The following is a 23,867-nucleotide window of genomic DNA, read 5'->3' on the forward strand; positions in this document are numbered from 1 at the left end:
ACTTGTCCCATTACCATCCAACTCCCCCTGAAGGGCACTATTTTCATAATTTTGTAAACCCTTTAAACAGCCCCAATATGGCAGGGCATTTCTGAGCTAGAGCTAATCACCCCAATTTTTAAATGTGGGTATTTAAAATAAACCAAGACTTTAATAACTTATTTACTTTTTAAAAGTGATTTATGTTTTTATTAATTTCAGAGAGGGGGAGAGAGAGAAACATCAATGATGAGAATCATTGATTAGCTGCATCCTGCACACTCTATGATGGGGATCCAGCCTGCAATCCAGACATGTTCCCTGACTGGGAATCAAAACCGTGACCTCCTGGTTCCTCTATCGATGCTCAACCACTGAGCCACACTGGCCTGGCTGGCCTTTTTTTACTTTTCAACATGAAGAATCCTCAGAGAAAGAAGCCCTGGTACAGCTCTTGAGGTAAACAGACGTAGGTTCCCATGGGTGTCTGTGGTAACTAGTCCAAATTGCAATTCACCAGTGCGCCTGGATCTCCTCACTCACTTGTGGATTATGCAGCGATGTGTTCAGACAGGTGAGACTTCCTTCAATTATGGGCTATTTTTTGCCCTGATTGGTGTGGTTCTGAGCATTGGTCTCATTCAAACGGAGCTCTCCAATCGGATGGAACCATGGACAAACTGGAGCAAACCTTCTTTTGGGTTGTACCCAGGAAGGATTTGTCACCTGAGTGAAATGTGCATGGTGAAGGTGGTGGTGAAGGTGGTGGTGGGGGGGTTGGGGTGGGGTGGGGTGGTAGGAGAGCCTGTGAGAAGTGCAGAGCACAACGGAGTGATTAAATCAGCTTATCCTGATGGGCATGCAGACACCAGCTGCCGCTCAAGGTCCCAATCTGCTGGCCTGGAATTTCATATTTACTTAGAGGAGGTGACCACTCCCAGTCCCAGGGTCTGAAATGATAAATACGTGGGAAGCTTGATTCCTCCCTCCATTAATTAAAATATACTTGTAATATTGGATTCATCAAAAGGACATGTACAGGAATGTTCAGAGAAGCCTCATTCGTTCCAGTCCCAAACTGCGAACGGCTCACATATCCATCAGTGGCAGACAGACAGGTAAGTTCACCAAGTGAAATGAATGCTCCCCAGCGACAAACACGATCTGCTGCCTCACACATAGATACCGTGTCTCTCAGACATCGTGTTCCATGAATAAAGTCAGCACTGAAGACAACATACTGTGTGGTTCACATTGGTCGTTCAAAACAGGCAACACTAATCTATGATGATGTAACTCAGATCATTAAATCTGGGTGTGTGCCCTGGAGCGGTGGAGCGGGATTCACAGTGTGCCGCAGGCAGGAGGGCGGAGAGATCAGTAGTTCCAGACAAGGAGTCCGGAATTTTCCCTCGCCTCCAGGACTGGCATGCCCTCTCCAGCTGTACAGGCCCCAGTCCCCTCTAGCCTCCATCTCAGACTGCTCCTCTTCTGGCGCCACGAGCGGCCTTGGTGTTGAGTGAGTCTGCGAATTTTTACAAATCAGCCACCTAGGAGAAAGGACTTGTACTCATATGAGCCACCTTCTGAGTGTCCTTCCCCAGAGATGGGAGGTCTCCGTGTCCTTCCCCATCAGGTCTGCGGCTCATCTCTGCAGGGTTTATGGCTGTGTAGGCCCCCAAATAAGCTCTGGACATAAGCAGGCTTGTACAACCAGATAATTTGGACAGTACAGTTCCAGACCACAGCTTCCTTTTTCCAGAATTTGAAATCGTCATAGAAACTAATGTTCTATGATGGCAGGGACTTTATTTTGTTCACAGCTGTATCTTCAGAACTATGGACAGTACCCAGCACAGAGCATAGAAGATGAGGTTACACCTGAAGTTTCAGAAAAGATGAATCAGAGATTATCGTGAGCGAGGGTGAAGCACCTGAGGAAGAATTGGATCCCATGGAAAAATGAATCCAGGGAAGATACAATTTTCCAGAGGTTTAAAACTAAAATAGTCCAGGAACCAGGAGAGATTCTCAGACATGGCAGAGGGAGTGCCCCCATCTGGGTCTCTGGTGAAAATATCCCTCAAGAAAAGGCCATTCCAGGTTGCCCCTGTGGTGCCAAGAGGATATTTGGATTCCAGGTCAGGCCTCAGCTGCCCAGCTAAGGACGGCCCGGACTGCGCAGGCGTGTTGATTGGGCGTCCTGGCCGCCTCTGTGCTCAGAGCTGCAGACCCCGCACTGGCTACACAGAGGAATTTGTCCGGAAGCAAGATGTAACAGATATGCCTTAAAGACAACACAGTAAAGCCTTCGAAATGCTCATAATCTCCCATTTCCATTTTAAGCCTTTTTTTAAATGAATTTATTGGAGTGACTTTGGTTAATAAAATTATATAGGTTTCAGGTGCACAGTTCTATAATACATTATCTGTATATGTATTGTGTGTTCACTACCCCAAGTCAAGTCTCCTTCCATCATCATTTATGCCTCCTTTACCTTCTTCTACCTCCCTTCCCTCTGGTAATCATCATACTGTTTTCTATGAGGGTTTTTATTTTTCTTAATCCCTTCACCTTTTCCACCCTGCCCCTCTCCCTCTCCCCTCTGACAGCTGTTGCTGTCTGTCTCTTCTCCGTGCCTATGAGCCTGCTTCTATTTTTTTTGTTAGTTTATTTTATTCATTAGATTCCACATATCAGTAAAATCGTATTCTATTTTTAGGACTTTATCCTAAGGAAATAATTATATCAGAGAGGGGTACAAAGATGTTGTCTTAGAATGTTTAAATATTAGTGAAACAAAAATGTCCAATACAGGAAATTACATAAATTTTGGTGTATCTATCCAGTGGCAGGTTATGCAGTTTTAATAGCACAAACCTGTATGCACATCAAATATGGTTCAGATCTAAACTGTCTCCAAGATACCATTGTGGATGGTATTCATAGTGTGGTCATATATTTAAAAAATCATTGTACATATGTATGTACACAGAAATAAAACTGGAATGATATGTAAAAGTAAACTATTATTAACTCTGGATGGAGCTGACTGACAAGGGGAATGAGAAAGCATTCTTGAAAGATGTAAATGGTCTCTATCTTGATGTGAGTGTGGTTATACACCTATAAATTCTTCAACTAGTACATTTAATATTTGTGCAATTCAGAGAAATTAAGAAACAAAAAATATTTTTGCAATGAAAAAGGTTTTCTCTTTTATAGAAACAATGCTAACATTTCCTGGAAAAGAGTTTCTGTTGTGATCTCAATATTTCTGACAAACTATGTTGCTTAGGAGTTGTTTTCCTTCTTAATGAAAAGGCCCATACTTCTTTATTATTTTTATTGTACTATATTTGCTAATCTTTTGAAAAAATCTTTGTTGTTGAGAGTATTACAGAGGTACCCCTTACCTTCTATTGCCCCCCTCCACTGGTACCCACCCCACCCCAGGTCTTCACCACACTATTATCTATGTACATAGGTAATGCATATAAGATCTTTGGTTAATCTCTTCCTACCCCTCCTTCCCTTCCCTCTGAGATCTGTCAGTCTGTTCCATGTTTCCATGCCTCTGGTTCTATTTTATTCATCAGATTATTTTGTTCACTAGATTCCTTGTTCATTTATTTGGACCTTTAGGTTCAATTGTTAATAGATATTTATTGCTATTTTATTGTTCATATTTTTTTAATCTTTTTCTTCTTCATTTTTTTTGATTTCAGAGAGGAAGGGGGAGGAAGAGAGAGACAGCAACATCAATGATGAGAGAGAATTATTGATTGGCTGCCTCCTGCACACCCATACTGGGGATCAAGCCCACAACCTGGACATGTCCCCTGACCAAGAGTCAAACTGCGGCCTCCTGGTTCATAGGTCGATGCTCAACCACTGAGCCACGGCTGCTGGGCTCCTCCTCCTCCTCCTCCTCCTCCTCCTCCTCCTCCTCCTCCTCCTCCTCCTCCTCCTCCTCTTCCTCCTTCTCCTTCTTCTCCTTCTGGAATACACTTCGGCATTTCATGTAATACCAGTTTGGTGGTGATGAATTCCTTTAGCTTTTTCTTGTCTGTGGAACTCTTTATCTGACCTTCAATTCTGAACGATAGCTTTGCTTGATAAAGTAACCTTGGTTGTAGGTCATTGCTGTTCATCACTTTGAATATTTCTTGCCACTCCCTTCTGGCTTGCATAGTTTCTGTTGAGAAATCAGCTGACATCCATATGGGCACTCCAATGTAGCTTTTCTCTTGCTGCTTTTAAGATTCTCTCTTTGTCTTTAACCCTTGTCATTTTAATTATGATGTGTCTTGGTGTGGTCCTCTTTGGGTTTCTCTTATTTGGGACTCTCTGTGCTTCCTAGACTTGTAAGTTTATTTCTTTCACCAGGTAGGGGAAGTTTTCTGTCATTATTTCTTCAAACAGGTGTTCAATATCTTGGCCTGTCTCTTCTCCTCCTGGCATCCACATAATGTGAATATTGGTGTGCTTGAAGTTTTCCTGGAGGCTCCTTATACTATCTTCATATTTTCGGATTCTTTTTTCTTTTTGCTCTTCTGATTGGGTGTTTTTTGCTTCCTCATATTCCAAATCATTGATTTGATTATCAGAATCTACTATTGAATCCTTGTAAATTATTCTTTATTTCAGTTAGTGTATACTTAATTTCTGACTGGTCCTTTTTCATGTCTTTGAAATTATCACTAAAATCCTTTTAAGTCTCACTAAGTCCCTTGAAGCTCTCATTAAGATCCTCGAACAGCCTTATAACAATTGTTTTGAACTCTGTTTCCAGTAGTTTGTTTGCTTCCATTTCTTTCATTTGTGACATGCTTCTTTGTCTTCACATTTTGGCTGCTTCCCTGTGTTTGTTTCTATACATTAGGTAGAGCTACTATGTCTCCTGAAAATTGGTAGAGTGGCCCTGTGTAGTAGGTGTCCTGTAGGATCCAGTGGCTCAGCCTTCTCAGTCATCTGAGCTGGGCCCTTTAGGTGCACCCCTGTGTGGGCTGTGTGTGCAGTCTTGTTGTAGTTGAGCTTTGATTGCTATTGGTGTCACTGGGAGGAATTGACCTCCAGGCCAATTGGTTGTGAGAACCAGCTGTGACTATAATGAAAGAGCTGCTGTGCAGGAGAAACCCCTGTGGAGCAAGACTTGCTTCAGTGGATTTGCCCCTTGAGTGTGTTGCTTGTGAATGTGTAGAATTGTAATCTGGTATGGTTTGAAACTGTCACCTGGGTTCATTGGCTTTGGAGCCTCTGGCGAGGTATAAAGTTAGCCACTACCTGGGGCTACCAGGCAGAAGCTACAGAGAGATATGTAGGTGGCTGCTCTTTATATTGGGTTTGGAAGTGCCCAGGAGAGATCCAGATGTGAAGCAAGGCAGGCTGGTTCTAGTGCTGGATCTCGGGCCTCTTATTGGTAGGTTTGGGCATGCTGATACCAGCTGCTGCTTGTTTGAAAGATTTTAGGAAAGTCTGAAGCCTGAGCCAGGACAGGCCATTGATATGGAAAAGCTGCTGCAAACAGCTTGGGTGGGGCTCCAAATTGGATGGGGCAGAGTTTCAGGGAATCACCAGAGTGGAGCAAACAGTGTGAGCCAAGCTGTTGGAAACTCATATATGGCTACCAGTCAGCCCTGGGATGGGAGAGGTCCCAGCACAGGAACAATGACCCCTGTGAGCACCCCTGTCTGGGAGAAAGCTGCTCCTGAATTCCTGCCACAATGCCAGACAATCCAGTTCTTCCCCATGTGTCCCTGGGTCCCCGCCCCCAAGTCACCACCACAGTGCTGGAGCCCAGAGGGATCAAGTCTGAGTAAGTCCATGCACCAGCCCTTTAAGAGGAACTGCTGGGTCTCCAGCAGCCTCCCTGTTACTCAGCCACAATTCCCACTGATTGTTATAGACCAAAGTCACAGAGACTTCTCTTTTCAGCTCTGGAACCCTGGGCTGGGGGGCTTATGTGGGTCTTGGACCACTTGCTTCTTATGGGGGTCCTCTGTAGCCTATATATCCCACCCGATTAAAAATACACCACATGGGAGTGATCAACCAGCCTGTTCTGCACCTCTGCCCCTCCTACCAAGAAAGTACATTTTTTAATGTACTTTCTTTACTTCTCTAGATGTAGGACTTCCATTCAGCCAGATTTCAGGCAGTTCTGAATGATGGTTGTTCTGTGTTTTTAGCTTATTTTTAATTTATATATTAAAGAGAGATAGACAGTTCAATGATGAGAGAGAATCACTGATTGGTTGCCTCCTACACACCCCACACTGGGAATTGATCCCACAACCCGGGCATGTGTCCTTGACCAGAATCACACCTGGAACATTTCAGTTCCCAGGTTGACGCTCTATCCACTGAGCCAAACTGCCTAGGGTTTAGTTTAGTTTGATATTGTTGTGGAAGGTGGCTGAGTACAGGCATTTATGTACACTGCCATCCTGGTTCTCAAAAATCCCATACTTCTAATTTATTTTTTCTTGAGATAAGATTTATAAAAATAGTCTGGTTGCTGTGGCTTAGTGGATTGAGCATAGTCCCATGGACAAAGAGGTCTCTGGTTTGATTCCAGGCCAGGGCACCTGCCCAGGTTGCAGGTTTGATCCCCAATAAAGGGCATGCAGGAGGCAGCCAATCAATGTTTCTATCACTCTCTCCCTCTCTATCTAAAAGTTAATAAAAATATATTTAAAAAGATTTCTAGAAATAAGTGTTTCCTCTGGATAGAATTTTCTACACAGCCTTATTTTTTTAAGTATATTTTATTGATTTTTTACAAAGAGGAAGGGAGAGGGATAGAGAGTTAGAAAAATCGATGAGAGAGAAACATCGATCAGCTGCCTCCTGCACAATCTCTACTGGGGATGTGCCTGCAACCAAGGTACATGCCCTTGAGCAGAATTGAATCTGGGACCCTTGAGTCCGCAGGCCGACACTTCAGTATGAGGGCTGATGCTCTATCCATTGAGCCAAACCGACTAGGTCAGGATACAGTTTTAAATGTTAGAAAGTGATAGCTATGAAAAGATGATTTTCTATTGCTTAGCAATCACTGATAAGGTTTTACCAGGAGGAACACACTCTTCTAAGAGTCTTACAAATTGACACACGTGTCATGCCATGTGCTCGTGGACAGAAATACCAGTAGCATCATGCAGTGTAAGTGTATCTAACAGGGTCTATTGGGGTGTGCTAATACACCAAGGAAGAGGGAGCTGAGCAGACTCAGGCCCCTGAACACATAGTGTCCCCTGAAAGTTGTGCGTGGGCCAGGCATGGTTTGATTGAATGCACGACCCAGTCCCTCCTGCTCAGCGAGAGCTCACATGGGGTTTCCTCCTGTCCAGTCCGGTTCTCATCAGAGTGACTTGGGAACTGGGAATTCTCTGATCTGACTGAGGTTACCTAGAGACCCTTCCAGAGTCACACATGGGCCTTTAAGCTGCAATAAAAGATCCATTTCAGATTCTTAAACACTTTCCCACGCACTCCCCTTGAGGCTGCTGCAAAGCCATGATGACCAGGAGCTGCACCTTGGGTAAGGAGGACCCCAGCCCCAAGTCCAACATCATTAGCTCAACATATCTCACCCCCATACTCTCCAGAGGTCCTCTTCCATGCCAGCCCCCTCCCTCCCGTCCCCATGGCCCCTGCAACCCCTCAGTTCCAGCAGCATCTTCCACCAACACAATACTCGGTCCCTTCCCTGGACTCCCACCTTGGCTCTTTTGGAGCATCCCTGCATCCTTCACCTTCCAGGGTCCCAGAGAGCCCACGACCAGCTCTGGGACACTGGCCCCAACCCAGTCAAACAAATCCCAGAAGAATCATCCCCAAACTAACACCGTGCTTCAGCCAGAACCCAACTAGCCTCAGAGCATTCCCCCGACTACAGATTGGCCTTGTCACCCAGCCCATTACTTTCCCACAGGGCTGGTTTGCATCCTTGTGTACCTGTGCTCAGTCTCAGAGGGGTTTCAGGTGAAGATGAGGATGAGGAGGAGGCAACTCATGGGGTGGTAGGATGGGCTCCTACATTACCCCAGATTGCGACCAGGTTTTTTGCTTTCTGGGACTCACACCTGCTCCATCCCCCAGGATCCCCCTGGGAACAGGTGTGGGGACCAGATCTATGATGCCAGGGAGAACTGCCATGTGGAAGAGACCTAGTGCCCTTTGTCCAGAGTCTCCGTGTGGATATAACTGCACCTACTGGCCCTGTTTCCAGCTGTGCTCCTAGAATTCTCTGGTTTCCTGGAGAAGAAGACTAAGATGACTTTGAGGAAAAGGCGCCAGGAGTGAAGTCTGACTGCTCCTCTGCTCCCGTCATGAAGGAATGCCTCAGGTAGGGCCCTGCTGTGCTCCAGGCTGCAGGGAGTGTGGGGTGAGCAGGGGACAGTTTAATGTCTGGGTCCTCCAGGCAGGGCGCCCTGCTCTGTCCTCCATCTCTCCACCTCTTGTCCCAGATTCTCGTTCAGCTGCTCTGCATCTATGTCTCCCTCAAGCCCAGTCTCACAAAGTCCCTCTGTTTGTCCTTCTAGTTGAAGAGAGACCTGCCAGAGGGACCAGAGCCCATGATTCCTGCAGCCGCCTCGAGAGGAGCCTGGGATCCGCCTGGCCCTGGGATACAGGGGTGGGGTGTGTGCAGGGTGCAGGGTGCTCTGAGGGCTTTGGAGAACAGAGCGCTGTTTGTTCCATCTCATCATGGTGTAATTCAAAATAAAGCAATACTGAATGCTAACATTATGCTTAATTGAGTGTTCAATTAAGCAAAGATTTTTTTTCTTCTTGATTTTTGGCCTACAAACTGTGGCCTGTTAGGAAACCTGACTTGTTTCCCATCTTTGTCCTCTTGCTGTGCTGGATCCTAAGCAAAGGTGTGGTGTGTGTTTTGAGGTGGAGAGATTTTAAGCCTGATAGGAGGGTGATGGCATCCAGAGAAAAAATTTCTCTGAGTAACTTCGCCTTCCATTCCTGGCTTGGCACTCTTGTTCTTGCCCTTCCTGCTGTGAAATTGTTTCGAAAGACTCCAGACAATTAGCATTAGATTCTTGTGATTGTAGCCTGAGCTGTAAAGAGAAAGAACTTCTGATGACTCAGGTATCTATCACCCTCTCAGCCTCAGGGCCCATTCATTTGCGAGGCACCTTCATCCAAGAACTGGGACCTACAAAAACAGGGATGGTCTCACCGGTGACTAGGATGAAGGAACATATTTCCCCTCTGCTCTCAGATTCTGGCTGGAGGGACGTGTGGAGTCCCAGCTCCAGGTTGTAGATGGGAAGTGGGAGAGCCGTCCAGTCAGGTCTGCTCAGATCAGGGGGTCAGGGGAAAGCCCCCTGGACTGAGAAGACCTGTTGCCATGGACTGTCCCCAGACAGAGGGGACTTGGTGAGCTTTGTTCTGTGTGGGTCCAGAGGCAGGCCGGCCACCGCCAATGCCAATGCCAACAACAAGATCTGCCACCCTCCTCCTGACCTCTCTCTACCTGGACTCTCTGTTGCTGAGGAGTTTTGCTCTGTCTCTCCCCACCCTCTGTGACTCTTCCCTCCTACCACCCTTTCTCCATCTACCTTTGGTCTATCCCTATCTTCTGATATTGTTTAAAATAACAATACAGACAACAGGATATATTTTATTGAAAACTGTCTCATCTGTTGAGAACTAGAGATTACACAGTGAGAGTTGACAATATTTGTTACATCGCTTCCCCTCCCCAATGGTAACTGTGTTTACAGCACACTGCTTGCATTTTCTATAAATGTTATATATTTTTATTCATATAAATATGGGTACACGTAAGTCACACTTAAAAAAAAAAAGAATCACTGCTCCCACTCCCTCTTTTACATGGCTGAGCCTCAAGTACTCCCGTCAGCACAGCGGGATTTGACTTATTTCGATTGTGTGCTTTCTGTTTAATCTTTTTTCATGCTTTTGTATTTTTGGGAGAAACAATTCATCCTCAATGGGTTAAATCACCTAAATCTTCCAGATGATCCTCAGGAGATAGCATTACACTGTACTCCTCTGAGGTCTGTGTTATTTGCCCAACAAAGTATAGTCTCCAACAATCCTCCAGCCCTCCACGCAGTCTACTTCCAGGCCCAACTCTGGGGTCCGCTGGCATGGGTGGGTCCCAGCTCCATGGCTCTTGGGAACCAGGAACTCAAGGACATGACCTTGGGTCTTTCTCTGCCTCTCTCTATCAGCCCAGCATTTCTCCCCAACGTGCCTCCCTCAATTCAGTGGCACATGGGGAGTCAATCAGTCAGGGGTTCAGTATGATTGACCTATGACACCAGTCACTTTCACCTCTCCCCTCCACCATATGGGAATGAAAGAAGTTACAGTGTCTCTAGAAAAACATTATTCTTCCCCGAGCCACCCCCTTTCTGGGTTCCAGCTCCCTCTTATCTGTCTAGTTGGTTGAGCTCCTTTCCATCTCGGGACCCAGGGGAGTTTCAATTCAAATAAAGAAACGTATGAATAAAGAAATAACCTTCATTGAACTGGGGATAGGGGGTGAAGAAGACAAAGATAGTAGTGACTCACATGGGAGAAGGTGGTGTGAAATCAGGAGACCTGCAAGGGCAAGTCTGGTCTGTTGGCCAAGGACATGAACAGAACTAATTGGGAGTTTCCTACTGAACCAGGGAAGTGGTAGTGTGACATTTTAAAAGAAGTAAAGGAAAACAGCCTATCTAAAAGTTTGTACCTGATAAAATAGCTGACCAATATGACCATGAAGATTCTCCTACTTAATATCATGAGGGCACTAACGGAAACCAGACCATTTTCCCTGATAATAACAACTGTAAAACGGAGGCCACTGCCTTCAGGTAGTGGATAAAGGCAGCATAAGACCTAAGCCTCTGAAAGAAAAGAACCTTACAAAGTGAGCATCTGGATAATTGAATTTTCTGTTGGGGACAATTTCTCAACTTCCTCCAAGTAGCAGGGATCTCAGTAGAACACAGCAGTCCTTGAGAAAGTCCTTTGTATGTGACACAGGGTAGAGCTGGAGCTCTTAGCTGTGGCATCAAAGAAGTGCACATGGGGAGCCCCAGAAGTCCATGTGGTTTTTGTCCGAAGCTCCTGGATGCAGGCCCGGCTGCACATGTGCAGACAGGACCTCCCAAAGCTGACCAGAAAGGTAAGGATTGAGGAAGGTCCAGCTGTGCCCGTGGGAGTTTAATGTATGGAGGTGACTAAGTGATGATACAGCAAGACCAATGCAATTGAGTGAAGTTTGATGCTATAGGTTCCCTAAAAAGGAGAGGCACAGCATGCAGGACCCCTTGGGAAAGCAACAGGTGTTTCAGGAGGCAGAGCGGGAATGAAAATGGGTCATAGGTCAGAGCCCTTGGGTGTTTTCCTGGGAAAAGGCAGAGCGGGTGGAGGAGACAGCTTAGGGTCAGCTGCTTGAATAACGTTGGCGGGCTCTGGGCTTCAGGGTGATTTCGAGCTGTCTGGCTCCTGGCTCTGGTTGACTTTCCCTGAGCTGATGGTGTGTAAAGTAGACAGAGGGTCTGTGTAGAGAATGGACACTGGGTCACAGGGGAGATGTAAACAGCTTGGCCATTAGTTTGATCCTATAATGAGTGGGTCCTAAATAGATAAGGACAGACTCTAAGAGCACACAGTGAGGACATGATCCCAGATGGAAGGGCTCAAAGGAGTCACACTGACCAAATGCAGTCTGGGATTCTGGACTGGATCCTGAGCAGGCAGCGGACATTAGGGGGCAGTTGGGAAAATGAAAATGAGCTCTGTAGATTAGTTACTAATATCATGCCAATGTTAGTTTCCTGGTTGTAATAATTGTGTTAGATTCATATAAGCTACTAACACTAGAGGAAGCTGGGTGAAAGATAGAGGTTCTTTACTATCTTTGAAACATTTTTATAAGTCTAAAATATTTCAAAATAGTAAATTAGAAAGTGTTTTAAATATACTAATGAGAAATTATTATCATATTGAATACAATATTCATTAAAGATACAATCAGGGCACCTTAATATGCACCTTTGTTCCCTCAAATTACAATTGTGAGCTCCTCCTCTGTCAGTATTATGTATCCAGGTTCCCTGAGCTTTGGTGTGCCTGGGGGGTGTTGAGGCTGAGTCACATACAGATAGCTTTCTAGGAACTATCCAAGCATAGCTGGCCAGTGTTTAGATCAAATCTAAAAGCAAAGTATTACACAAACTGCTGAAGTCCCAGAAAAGTTCAGTGTACTGTTCTTGGATTCCCAAAGAAATAACCCGGATGACTGGCTGTGAAAGGTATGTGTTTATTAGGACTTACATGTGCAGCGCTGGTGGCCAACTATTGAAGTTTACTGTGACACCGGCTTACACTGGTGAATTTGAACCGCTAAGTCTCATCCTGTCTGGGGGGATGGGCTGCACTGTGGGCACCAGCAGGTGCTATTGTTTTGCCACCACACAGACATTCCAACCCAAGGTTTTATTAAAAAAACAACAACAGAAAAAACAGGTCATGCATAAAACACTGTTTCCTTGACTGAAGAGCTGGCCAGGCTCCCGAGGTTTCACCGTCCCCTTCCTGATGGCCCTCACTGTACTTCCCACTGGGTGGGAGGGGAAGTTTGAGCATCGGAAGGGGCCCATGTTCCCATTTCCCACGCACAAAGGCAGACTGACTCTCAGGATGTGATGGATTCTCAGAACAGGGTGCCGTAGCTCTTACCCACCATATGTGGCCCAGAAAAATTGCCAGAGACCCAACCAGTAGCCATTACAGCCATTCTCCACCCAGTCCATTCTGACTGGAACTTTCCTGAGAAAGACTCATGTTGGGGCCACTGGCAGAGATTTGGCAAGCATCTTTACACAGCACCCTTCCTTCTACACCCAGGATCCCAAACATTGAGTCATAGGGTCACCATCTCAGTTTCTTTTCTGCACAGTAAAGTGTTTAAAGATACAAAGATTAGGTCAGAATGACTGACAGCACATTCTGTAATGAGAAGCAAGATTGTCGTATCTAGATAGAATCACTTTTCTGAAAAAGCTTTATTCACAGAACATACTTGCAAAGCATCTTTCTTCTTTGTTATAATTCATGGCTTAAAAAACAGCGATCACGTTCTCCTCACAGTTACATAGTGTGGGAAGGCTCATTTCTCCTTCACACAGAACTCTGTTGGGTGGTTTGACTAGGCCTGGAGGACTTGCTTCCAGAATGGCTCATTCATGTGCCTGGGAAGCTGGAGCTGGGTGTCCTCTGGGAGCTGTGTCCCGACATTTGGCCTGGGCCTTCGTTCCTCTCCACGTGGCTCCGTGGGCTTCCTCACAGCCTGGCAGCCGAGAAGAACACTTGGGGCCAGTTTACCACAGAGAAGGGGCTAATACTTGGTGTGAACTCTTTCCCCCCAAATCTACCATGGATTTGGCTTAACAAGACTAATGCAGACCACCAGGACCTGTCCTATCAAATGAGGCATCATAGGATCTACACTCTTTTCTTCTTTTTTTCTCCTAAACTCTAAGGGACCCCACAAGACTTACAACCAGGGGAGCAGTGGGCAGCAGGAGCTTGATCCCCGCTAACCCCTGAACCTGTCTCCAAGGCCCCCTTTATTCTTTTCCTACCTGTTGCTTCTCCTACCTTAAGTCCTCCGTTTGTGTCATTGTCCCCAGCTTTATTAAACATACTCTCAAAAGCCACCGGGACTCATCTTGTGAAATTTTTCCTACAGGAAGTCAAGAACCCACACATTACCAGCGGGCCCTAAGCAGACACACCTGAGCCCAGACCCACTCAGGTGGACAGACTTCCACTGATTTTAGAGAACGAGGAAGGGAGATGGGGAGAGAGACAGAAACATTGATGTGAGAGAGAAACATCTATTGCTTGTCTCCCATACGCAGCCCCCCCGCCCACACTCCTTGGGGGACCGAACCTGCAACCTGGGTATGTGCCCTGACCAGGAACCAAACCTGTGACCTTTCCATGTATTGAACACTTCTCCAACCCAGTCACTGTGGCCAGGGCAGGACCTGTCATATTTAATAAGTCTTCAACGGACCCTCCACATCCTAACTGTGTGTGTGTGTGTGTGTGTGTGTGTGTGTTTATCATAACATTCAATTGTGAGTGAAGGCTGAGTTTAAAATGGATCTGATATTGCACAGTATCACTTTTAAACTGTCTCTCAAAAAGCTGGTCGCCCATCCTAGCCAGTTTTGCTCAGTGGATAGAGCGTCGGCCTGTGGACTGAAGGGTCCCTGGGTTGGACTTAGGTCAAGAGCACCAGCCCACAACCTCATCCCCAGTAGGGGGCGTGCAGGAGGCAGCTGATCAATGATACTCTCTCATCACTAATGTTTCAATCTCTCTCTCCCTCTCCCTTCCTCTCTGAAATCAATAAATATATTTTTAAAAAGCCTGTTGACCATCCCGTTTTCTTGACCCGCATTCCCAGTTATCAACACTGGGTGATAACAAGAGACAGCTGGGATGATGGTGGGAGAGGCAGACCTTGCAGATCACAAGTGCCTCCAGCAGGACTCACGCACTCACACAGGGACTACGTACCAGCCAAAAAGTGTCTGTCCCTGTGATTGGGTCCATGTCACTATTCAGGGGCTATTGCTACTATCGGGCACACCAACACTTGGAAGGCAGCTGAGTTTGTGGCTGTGGCAGCCCCTCCTATGGGACTGGCTCCGTTTGGTGGTCCGGAAGCTTTGGCAAGTTGCAGCTGCTGCCTCATTGGGTGTCAGGAACCTTCTGGAGTCCTGCTCTCTGCGGTGCACCTGGGCAGGTCTCCTGGGTGCATCCTTACCTGGGGATTATGCCCAGTGAGACCTTGTCCCTGGGAAGGGCAGTCTGGATGTGTAGGCCACTCCTTTGGAGGAACCCTGCCTCTGTCATGTAATGTCTAGTGGTTATTGAAATCCTATTCATCTCCTTGTCTGCGTTTCATGATCTCTTGGTTCCTCCTTGCAGTAGAAAGATGTTCTCCAGGAGAAAACATGAAAGAAGTTGAAGAAAGATTTCCAAGAAAATCTGCTTTGACTGAGGCAGCTTGGAGAGAGAGGCGGGAGGTGTGTAAGGCCTGATGTTTGGCTTTTCTCTTAGTAATGCAGGTGCCTGGCTTAAGCTTTGATTGGGGAGGGGGGGTGGCTTCCACTTCAAAGAGGGCTGCCTGGAATGAACACGTTGCCAGCCACAAACTTAAGAGCTGCCCCCTCTTGTGTTAGGGATCTTGGTGGGATGTGTTAATTGACCATTTGGATCAATTGGCTTATCCTCTCTCCTTCCTTGAAATTCTTGTTATTATGTTATAAATTCACCATAAAGAGTGAACAGCTTAGGCCCCCAACCTTTACCAGAATAAAGGGTGTCCCAAAATTCACGCAAGAAGTAATTTTGATAGAAAACACAGGTTTATAATAAAAAAAATGTAAATTTTTTATTGATTCATAAAGTATACAGTACAGGGTTATGTATGGAATAGCATATTGGGTAAATGGCCTCCATGGCTTTGCTGGCACATACGCACACTTTTGTTGAAATTTTCCTTGACCGTTTTGCATAAATGTGGCTGAATTTCGATGAGGCTCATTTTCATCTTTTTTTTTTTTTTTTTCTTTTTTTTTTTTTTCAGTTGATCAGCATGGCAAGGTTTTCTCGCTAGGTTCTCCAGCCAGGTTCTGTGTTTTATTGTCTTGTTACATCTGTATTTATACCAGTTGATTTAAATTTTTGTTTTTTATTGGAAAATTTACCCGTTTTAATTTTTTAAAAACAAAAAAATAAAACACAACACAACATCAAATTATGTTTTACCATCTACAATCCAGTTATATCCAAACATTCTAAGACCAAACAGAGTTCCCTGCCCAGAGCGGGGAATTAAAATGAGACACACAAAGGTGAATGCCGAAGATCAAAGTTCCAGCCAAGGTCACAAGTCTTCCATTCAAATATACTCCAAAGCTTTTCGTTTCAGTCTATTTAAAGTGTTTTACAGGAAGTTCTTTATTCTTTCTTTTTTTTTAATTAAATATTTATTGTTCAGATTATTACATTTGTTCCTCTTTTCCTCCCCCCATAACTCCCCTCCTTCCAGTTCCCACCCCACCCTCGGCCCTCACTCCCCACCCACTGTCCAAATCCATAGGTGTACGATTTTTGTCCAGTCTCTTCCCGCATTTCCCACACCCCTTTCCCCCCCAAGAATAGTCAGTCCATTCCCTTTCTATGTCCCTGATTCTATTATAATCAACACTTCATTCTGTTCATCAGATTATTTATTCACTTGATTCTTAGATTCACTTGTTGATAGATGCATATTTGTTGTTCATAATTTGTATCTACCTTTTTCTTCTTCTTCTTCCTCTTCTTAAAGGATACCTTTCAGCATTTCATATAATACTGGTTTGGTGGTGATGAACTCCTTTAGCTTTTCCTTATCTGGGAAGTTCTTTATCTGACCTTCAATTCTGAATGATAGCTTTGCTGGATAAAGTAATCTTGGTTGTAGGTTCTTGGCATTCATCACTTTGAATATTTCTTGCCACTCCCTTCTGGCCTGCAAAGTTTCTGTTGAGAAATCAGCTGACAGTCGTATGGGTATTCCCTTGTAGGTAACTGAGTTTCTTTCTCTTGCTGCTTTTAAGATTCTCTCTTTGTCTTTTGCTCTTGGCATTTTAATTATGATGTGTCTTGGTGTGGTCCTCTTTGGATTCCTTTTGTTTGGGGTTCTCTGCGCTTCCTGGACTTGTAAGTCTATTTCTTTCACCAGGTAGGGGAAGTTTTCTGTCATTATTTCTTCAAATAGGTTTTCAATATCTTGCTCTCTCTCATCTTCTGGCACCCCTATAATTCTGATGTTGGTACGCTTGAAGTTGTCCCAGAGGCTCCTTACACTATCTTCGTATTTTCGGATTCTTTTTTCATTTTGCTTTTCCGGTTGGGTGTTTTTGGCTTCTTCGCATTTCAAATCTTTGACTTGATTCTTGTGCTCCTCTGGTCTGCTGTTGGGAGTCTGTATAGTATTCTTTATTTCAGTCAGTGTATGCTTAATTTCTAGTTGGTTCTTTATCATAACATCGAGGGTCTCATTAGATTTCTTGTAGATCTCATTAAGTTTATCGGCGGCTTCTAGACAGTTCTTGAGAGACCTTAAAAGTGTAGTTCTGAACTCTATATCTTCCATTGACAATTTTTTCCTATTTATTTGTCTCCGCATTTTTTATGCTTTCTTGGTGCACCCCCTAGTGGTCTTTGTGCGCAGTCTTGTTGTAGTTAAGCCTTGATTGTTGTAGTTAATACTGGGGGGATTTGACCTCCAGGCCAGCTGGCTGTGAGAGTCCGCTGTGTCTGCAGTGGGAAACTTCTGTCCTCTGGGGAGGTGCTAATCTAGCCTTTGCCTGAGGCTATCCGGCAAATGGCTCTGTGCAGGGCTTGGGTGGGGCGGGTCGCAGGGGATCAACAGGGCAGGTGGAGGGAGCAGTTATGGCTGCTCTCAGTCCTGTCCCCAGAGGCTCTGCCTCTCAGAGTCCCAGCAACTGCTGCAAACTTCGGAGAGAAAGCTGCCCTCGTGTTCTGACCGATGCCAGACAGTCCCGCTTCTCCCGTTTGAGTCTGGGTCCCTAGAGACTCGCCCAGAACTGGAGCTCAGGGCCTGACCCTCCCTCCCAATTGAAAAAGACAACCATGCCCTCAGCCACCAGCCCGCTCTGTGTGCACCTCCGCACCTTTGTATTTTCCACACTGCGCCTCCTCTGAGTCTCGGTATGCTGTTCTCTTTCCTTCTAGTTGTAGAATTTCCCCTCAGCCAGCTTTCCTGTGGTTCTGGGTGATGTCCGTTCCGTCTTTTAGTTGTATTTTTGAAGTGGTTGTGCGAGGCAGCATTCTCCGCTGTTTACCTATGCTGTCATCTTGGCTCTCCCGGAAGTTCTTTAATTTCATCCCAGACACCAGGTTTCTTCAATGATACACAGCTTCATGACATTTGTTTCCATCCAAAAGGAATACAAAGTAATTTTTATTGTTGTCTCTTTTGGTAGTGTAGAAAAGTACAACTGTCAGCCAGATTCCTTTAGCCATCAATGAGGGAAGGTGAGGTTAAGAAGAGACCTGGGCAGAGCTGCCTGCTGGATTCCACTTGTCTTTCTGAGGATGCGACTTCAGAAGTGTCAAATCACACTTATGCCACTACAATGATTAGTACTAGTAATATTTTTTAGATGATAAAAAGGAAAATACCTCATGGACATAAAAAATGGTCAAAAGATTCTTTCCGCAGGTTAATGCCCTCCCCCCCCCCTCCAAAAAAAATAATACAAAATGAACATATAATTGGGATGGAAACTCCATTGGATATTCCAGTTCACCCCGTTGCTTGCTCCCCACAGAAGGGGAACAGGCATTAAGTGTTATTAGTAACGTTATAGTAACCAGATGTGTCAATGGCAGCTTATTTGAGGTCCATCAATCAAAGCATGGCTATTGTTTTCTGACTGCCTACATCTGAACACATTCAGCTACTGTGGAAACTACAAAGGAAGGAAAAATATATTTATTCCAAGATTCGTTTACTAGGATTTTTAAGCGCCCTGTCTTCTGTAGAGCCCCAGAATGGTGATAATGTGCTAGGGGCTGCTGTGTTTCCCAGCATGAGCTCCCATTCTCTGAGGGTCCTGAGGAGGATAGTGGATTGGTCCTGGAGCCCTCATGAAAAGAGGAGGTGGTCCCATTGGGTGGAACATATGTGGCCCAAAACCTGGGGGTGGGGGTGGGGCAATTCTAGGGGGTGGCGGCAGGGCGATGTTCACCACAGCTGGAGGGTCACTGGGGGGCAGGTTGAAGTAGTTGGCAGAGGCTTCTTCCTCTGCTGCAGGAGGAGGGGGAAGAGCTCCTGGCAGGCCTGGAACAGGCTCCAGCTTGATGCCAGAGTCCATGGTTCCGTCTTTCTCTTTCTCTTTTCCTCGGGCTGCTTGGGACCTTCCCCATTTCACATTAAGTCGACGGCCATTGACAATTAGCTTATTAAAGGACTTCTCCGCAGCCACTTCAGCAGCCTGCCTTGTGGCAAAATGGATGAAGGCACATTGCTGTCTCTGCACCACGGTGATCGTCCGAATCTCTCCAGACTGGTAGAAATGATTTCTTAGGTCTGTCTCAGTAATGGTATCGCCCAGACCACCAACATATAGTGTGGTGATAGTCTTGTCCTCTGGCGGGTCCAAACGAGGCATTGTTGAAGCCCGCTTTAGAAGCTTATCTGCCACAGGGTCATTGATTCCATAATATCGGTCTTTAATGTTCTGATTGGCAAGGGGGCCATCTGGATCTGTAGGCTTCTCATGTCTGTATGGACATTCGTCTCCTCTCTTACATTCTCCTTTCACCCAGAAGGAGCAAATGTGGGGTCGATTCCTTTTGTAGTAGGGTGTGGTCCGGGCCAGTTTGAGCAGCATGTCACTGGTGGATGTGGCTTTCCCCAGCATGCCAACTGGCCATGTTCCATCAGAGTTAGAAATCTCCCTCTCCATATTCTGTGTGTAATACTCTTTGTTGACATCTGATTTTGGCATGTCATCCTTAAAAGACACCCCTGCATCACGAACCTGGATGGGTAGGCCATACTCCAGATCCAAGAGGCAAGTCTGACAGACGTTCTTCAATTTACTACAGGTTTGGCACACTTCAGTCTTCTTGAAACGCATGCGGACTCCGGGGCACCAGCGAAACACTGTGAATGGCCTGGCACAGATTTTGCATTCCTTCCCGTACTTTTCTTTGGTCATTGGATATACGGTTTTTTCCAAGACACATCTGGCACAGGATGGGGAAGTCCGCATCCTCCCAGTTCTGCCTGTTGTAGGTGTTGGAACCCAGAGAGGTTGCCATCTTGAGAGCGTCCGGAGGCAGTCGCCGCTTCTGAGTTGGCAGATAGGACCGCCACAATCCTGTCAGGTCCCTATACCAGTTGATTTTAATCCTGTCAATTTCTATTCCAAAGGTTGACACGGAGACAGCATTCAGTTGATCAGAATAGCAAGGTTCTCTAGTCAGGTTCTCCAGCCAGGTTCTGTTTTATTTTCATCTTGATGGCTTGGTTAATCGACAAAATTGTCGCATTTGGGGTTCAGAAAACCAAATGCATCCACAACGTGTCACTGTTTGGTGCAGATTTTGGCAACACTGAAAGTTTTTCTTTAAATTAACCACCTAACTTGTCCCTAAAATTCCAAAGAATCAAAGTCTTTTACAGGTCAAGTGCAGTAAACTAAAACGTGCTTTCAGCACAAAGCAGCACTAGAAAAATTAACAGTTATAAATGAGAGTTGAGCCCTAACTGGTTTGGCTCAGTGGATAGAGCGTCGGCTTGCGGACTGAAGGGTCCCAGGTTCGATTCCAGTCAAGGGCATGTGCCTTGGTTGTGGGCACATCCCCAGTGGGGAGTGTGCAGGAGGCAGCTGATTGATGTTTCTCTCTCATCGATGTTTCTAACTCTCTGTCTCTCTCCCTTCCTCTCTGTAAAAAATCAATAAAATATATTTTTTAAAAAATGAGAGTTGACTAGTTTTGCAGTGGCTGCTCCATCAATGACACACAAACATCAGATGGTATCCATCCAGAGCACAGACACAACTACAAGCTAGATGTGAAGACAGTGTCACAGGCTTGGCTAAATATCCATTGCTTTTCTTACCTTTCTACCTTAAATGAAGTGGATTTAAAAAAAATCTAAACCAGGTCACATAAGTTGACTGGTTAAATGACAACATGATGAGGTATGAGAGCTCTGATTATCCCTAACGTTGAGCAGGATTTACCAGAGATGTATAAATAACTTATCAGGGGAACTTCCAATTACTTACACTGTGGGGTTAAAATAAATTCTAGAAGAGGACAAGATTAAAGAGGATTAAAAGGGTATTCTCTAAAACAGAAATGAGCAACTTTTCCTTCAGAATTCATTTTGAATAGCACATTAACAAACATAAGTCTTCTCTGATAGTGTGTCCCAACATTGAGTCAAGATGGCCAACTAGCACCAAGAAGTCGTATGTTCAGTTGCAGTTCTCTTGGTAATTAAACTTATTTTTTTGTTCTAGTACAAGCTCAAGTGTAGATCACTGAAGACAGTACTAGAAGCGCCTTTTGCAGGTACAGATTGCAGTCATCATTAAATGAGCCAGAAGGTAGAAACTGTTTTTATTTTATGACAAGGAGGAGGGCAACTTCAACTGGGCTATACTAACTAGTAGGATGTGAAATGATATGATTTAGGGAGGGAATAACAAGGTTATATAAAAAAGATCACTGCCGGAGAGAAACTAAGATGGCGGCATAGATAAACACCGGGAAAAAGTCGCCTCACACAACAATTGAAAAATATCCCAAAGGACGGAGCAAACATCGTCCAGAACAACAGGAACGCTGGCTGAGTGTAATTTCTACAACTAGAAGAAAAGAAAAGCACGCTGAGAGCCAGAGGAGCTGCGGAGGTGAAGTGCAGAGGTACGGCGGCGGCTCGCGCGCGCGGAAAGGGGGTGGCACCTGAGGACGCGGCTGTCTTTTTGAATCACAAGCTCCCGACTGCTCTGAACTCCGGTTCCGGGAAGTCTCTGGGGACCCAGAAGCTGGTCTGTCAGGCGGCAGCGGGCGAACTTGAGGGCGGCTTTCCCTCAGAGGTGCTTGCAGCCGTTACCGGGACACTGAGATGCGCGACTCCGGGCGCGGAGAATCACCATAGCTGCTTTCTCCGCCCTTTGACTCCCTGAGACCCCGCCCCACCCAGGCTGCAGCAGAGGCTTTTGCATGTGAATGTACCTAACTACAGCCCAGCCAGGCAGACCCGGAACTTCCAAGAGAAGGCCCAAGGCCCCGCAGCGGCTTGCATTGCTTCACAGCTGAGCCTCTTCCTGGCTCCTGCTGTGTGGCCTCAGGCAGGGGCTGAATTAGCACCTCCTTAGATCCAGGAGCCACTATACCCAGTGGTCAGAGGAGGACCATTCTCCCACTTCAGACACAGCTGCTTCTCACAGCCAATTGGCCTGGAGGTCAATTCCTCCCAGTGATCCTACAACAACCAAGGCACCAAGAGTGCACCAAGAGTGTCCACCCCAGGTAACTGGGGAGGCTGAGCCACTGGGCCCTACAGGACACCTGGCGCGCAGGGCCACTCTATCAACACAGGGAAGCAGCCAAAATGAGGAGACAAAGAAACAGGTCACAAATGGCAGAAACGGAGGAAAGCAAACGACTGGATATAGAGTTCAAGGCCACGTTTATAAGGTTTTTCAAGAATTTTATGGAAACCGCCGATAAATTTAATGAATCCCTCAAAGAGTATAGTGAAACCATGGAGGACATGAAAAAGGACCAACTAGAAATTAAGCATACACTGACTGAAATAAAGAATAATTTACAGAGATCCAACAGCAGACAAGAGGATCCCAAGAATCAAGTCAAAGATTTGAAATACAAAGAAACAAAAAATACCCAACCGAAAAAGAAAAAAGAAAAGAGATTCCAAAAATATGAAGATAGTGTAAGGAACCTCTGGGACAACTTCAAGCGTACCAACATCAGAATTATAGGGGTACCAGAAGGAGAGAGAGGGCAAGATATTGAAAACCTTTTTGAAGAAATAATGACAGAAAACTTCCCCCACCTGGTGAAAGAAATGGACCTACAAGTCCAGGAAGCACAGAGAACCCCACACAAAAGGAATCCAAAGAGGACCACACCAAGACACATCATAATTAAAATGCCAAGAGCAAAAGATAAAGAGAGAATCTTAAAAGCAGCAAGAGAAAGACAGTCAGTTACCTACAAGGGAGTACCCATCCGACTGTCAGCTGATTTCTCAACAGAAACCATGCAGGCCAGAAGAGAGTGGCAAGAAATATTCAAAGAGATGAATAGCAAGAACCTGCAACCAAGATTACTTTATCCAGCAAAGCTATCATTCAGAATGGAAGGTCAGATAAAGAGCTTCACGGATAAGAAAAAGCTAAAGGAGTTCATCACCACCAAACCAGCATTATATGAAATGCTGAAAGGTATTCTTTAAGAAGAGGAAGAAGAAAAAGGAACTCTTACCATTTGCCACAGCATCGATGGAACTGGAGAGCGGATAAATACCACAGGATCTCACTTATTTGTGGAATATAATGAACAACATAAACTGATGAACAAGGACTGATCCAGAGACGGAGAGGCTTTGATTGGACTGCCGGGCCTTGGAGGGAAGGTAGGGGAGGGTGGGGGCAAGGGGGAAAGATCAACCAAAGGACTTACATGCAAGCATATAGGCCTAACCAATGGACACGGACAACGGGGGGGGGGGCGAGGGGATGAGCGGGGGGGGGGTAGAGGGTACACATATGTAATATCTTAATCAATAAAAAAAATATATATATATATATATATATATATATATATATATATATATATATATATAAAAAGATCACTGCCCTTATTTGGGTTAAATAGGTCATGTTGAGAAGATAGTTATTTGTTCAAGGTAAGGATGATACATTAAAGGGAACATATATTCATATATGCAGCATGAACACATTAAAATCAAGCTGCACCCAATTAAAAAAAAAGAAAAAGTCCCTAAGTAACCTTTAAAAGTACATGTTCTCTGCCAATCACAGAGGGAAAAAGCACCAAGGGTGAACTTTAAAATTTAATGAGGACCTTATCAGGACCACAAAGCCTGAAACACCTGTTTAAATGCAGAAACACAGCCTCTAATCACACTGGTTAAGTTGGGAAAATTGGAGTTTTTTATTTTTTTATTTTATGTACATATTCACGTGGCTTTCTTATTTTGTGGCAGAAAAAAAGAGGACTCCTCCTAATTCCCTTTTATGTG

The 23,867-nt window shown here is 45.3% G+C and overlaps 1 protein-coding gene and 1 pseudogene across 2 annotated transcripts; one reads left to right on the plus strand and one right to left on the minus strand.

The window, feature by feature from the left end:
• Positions 1-1,012: 1,012 nt before the first annotated feature.
• Positions 1,013-2,144, plus strand: LOC308530637 (programmed cell death protein 2-like; annotated as a pseudogene). The gene is made up of 3 exons: positions 1,013-1,097; positions 1,500-1,765; positions 1,846-2,144. The product of its transcript is annotated as a programmed cell death protein 2-like (transcript).
• Positions 2,145-18,621: 16,477 nt separating this feature from the next.
• LOC308531669 (pre-mRNA-splicing factor RBM22-like) lies at positions 18,622-19,882 on the minus strand (the record flags this gene model as incomplete). The annotated part of the gene is given in 2 exon segments (XM_081108722.1): positions 18,622-19,789; positions 19,791-19,882. Coding segments are annotated over 2 exon segments (1,260 nt in total).
• Positions 19,883-23,867: the final 3,985 nt, after the last annotated feature.

Source organism: Myotis nattereri (assembly GCF_964212035.1).
Source record: "Myotis nattereri genome assembly, chromosome: 15".
NCBI classification, from domain to species: domain Eukaryota; kingdom Metazoa; phylum Chordata; class Mammalia; order Chiroptera; family Vespertilionidae; genus Myotis; species Myotis nattereri.